The sequence below is a fragment of the Dipteris shenzhenensis genome, chromosome 10 (assembly GCF_047967505.1).
Source record: "Dipteris shenzhenensis isolate YYH24624 ecotype China chromosome 10, Dip_SZ_1.0, whole genome shotgun sequence".
Classification (NCBI taxonomy): domain Eukaryota; kingdom Viridiplantae; phylum Streptophyta; class Polypodiopsida; order Gleicheniales; family Dipteridaceae; genus Dipteris; species Dipteris shenzhenensis.
In genome coordinates this window covers 2,897,928-2,900,182 of record NC_141605.1, presented here as the reverse complement: position 1 = coordinate 2,900,182, position 2,255 = coordinate 2,897,928, and the positions used below count along the sequence as shown (strand labels likewise).

At 45.4% G+C, this 2,255-nt stretch overlaps 1 protein-coding gene across 1 annotated transcript; it reads left to right on the top strand.

The window, feature by feature from the left end:
• The first annotated feature begins 909 nt into the window (after nt 1-909).
• LOC147897263 (uncharacterized) lies at nt 910-2,010 on the top strand. The gene is made up of 3 exons (XM_087380838.1): nt 910-1,096; nt 1,281-1,568; nt 1,688-2,010. Exons 1-3 carry the CDS (start codon nt 910-912, stop codon nt 2,008-2,010), a joined length of 798 nt encoding a protein of 265 aa, XP_087236964.1.
• The last annotated feature ends 245 nt before the right edge of the window (nt 2,011-2,255 follow it).

Below are 2,255 nucleotides of genomic sequence, written 5' to 3'. Positions count from 1 at the left end.
GCCTCCCTAACCTATGGCTTTTAAGTAAGATTTATTATCTGTGATCGTGAGTGATTAGTGCGTGGACAGCAGATGCTACGCCCAACGTGCTGCTTTTCACAGGCGGCTACCGTGGAATTAGTGTGGCTCATTGCTCTACTGAGTCTACCGAGTCTACTCTTAAGCTTCGCACGACACAGCTACCCAGCCCAACACCTTCAACCGTCACGTTCCGCTTTCCGTCTCCTTTGGCCGACGATGCTCTTCATCTTCGCTTTTAAACTCATTGCACGTCCCCGTTCCCACCTACATTTCGAGCTGGCTCTTCCACCACTCCCTTACAGCCAAAGAACGTCGATTCTGGAATATTAACAGCTGTCCGGACAGGCAAGACGGCAACACGATGCAATATAACAGCATCTGCTTGTCACATTCTTACTGATAAACCGAAAAATTTTCCCGACAACTTTTCGAACGGTGTCCGCTAGTAGTAATCTCAAGCTGAGTGCTTCGGCGCCTTCCCGCATGTGTTTTCCAAAAAGCTTCAACTTTTGTCATGCGGCAGTCTGCATGTGATCAAACCCTTGACTAACTCCTTCCGTCGGACATACCCGATTTTCTCCGGACTTCCTGTAACTGTATACTCTGGAATACGCCAAGATTTGTTAACTTAGATTCCCGACCAACATTAGGATACCATAATAGTTTCGACCATGCCTGTTGTTGTACCCTCGTGGCGGAGGATGCAGACCACCAAATGGTGTGCAGCCTGTCTTATCGGCATTATTATTTTCTCGTGCTTTCAACATGGTGCGTATCATCTTGTGTTTTCTTGCTTTCGATCTTCGGACATGCGCTTGTCAGGAATGAGGAAACACATCAGGAATTGGAATCCATTGATTAAATTTGCTCTCACGAATAATAGATTTGATGGGGTCACGATTATCAGCTCGTTTGTTTTATAATGAGGTTAACCTTCGTGCACGTTCGAATCATTTGCGATTGTTCGCAATTCATATAAGTGCGGTGTCGTCCAATTTTCGTCTCATTTTCGCATCAATCCGCTTCCGCCCATCTACTCGTCGACGATTTCTGATACGCAAAGATTACACGAGCGGTAGTTGTTGGCTTCGTACTGACTATCGCGATGCTTTCGTTCGTTTCCAGTCGTCAGTCATGATCTGCATTACCATCGACACGATAGGGCTTTGCGAATTGTTTGCATAGTTATTGCTTCGTTTCATTTCACCGATGAGCTCGTGGATTAGCTATATAATTTCATGAATTTAATTGTGCCGTAGCTAGCTTACAGATCATGTCAAGGCGTCAAGAAATTGTGACCGTGGAATTGATGCTCTATTCGAACATCAAGGCTTTTAAAGGCTCTAATTATTTTGTGATAACGGTACAATATTTCTGTCGCCGGAATGTTTATGCTCTAGGTTTTACGCTGATCTTCACGTCCTCCTTGTCTCCAGGGCACCGTAGATGTTTTAAGCCTCCAAAATATTTCGCTGATCCCCATAGTAGGCCGTCGACAGAAAATATTGTGAAATCGAAGTCTTCTTATCGGAGGCTTTTAGACCTTGGTAAGTATTCGTTGCATCGCTGCGAAACTTCATATTAATGAAGCGCAGCCCTACTTGGAAGTAGACGAATCCAAGCTGAGGAAATGCATTTTGAAATTGGATTCTGGTTACTGGCGCAGATCGGGTGGGAGACACATGCACACTGTCTGACATTAACGTTCTTCAGGGTGAAGCGAGCCCTCTTCCAGACGGCATTCCGACATTCACGGTTCAGATTTTCAACAGTTGTACAGTGGGCTGCTCGTTATTGGATATACACGTCTCCTGCGGCTGGTGGGCAACAGCCAAACTGATAAACCCGACAGTCTTCAGGCGCTTGAATTTTAACGATTGCTTGGTGAACGACGGGAAGCCGCTGCAGCCCGGTGAGCTCCTCACATTTCAGTATGCCAACTCGTTTCAGTATCCTATGGCAGTGAAGTCGGCAGTCTGTTCATGTTAAATGGTAGGCTCCGCGATTATTTCGCGAATGGCAAGAGATGCTGGTTCTCGTATGTAATAAAATGTGCGATCCCATGCAAAAAAAACTGCAAAAATAGCTTTTCGCAACAACTGCAGACGATTGATTTGAGTTTTTTTACTGATTATATCTACGTTAACTTCCTCCGTGTGTGTGTGTGTGTGTGAGAGAGAGAGAGAGATAGCTTGGGCACATGCCCACTTGAGATAGCCATCCGATAAGAAACT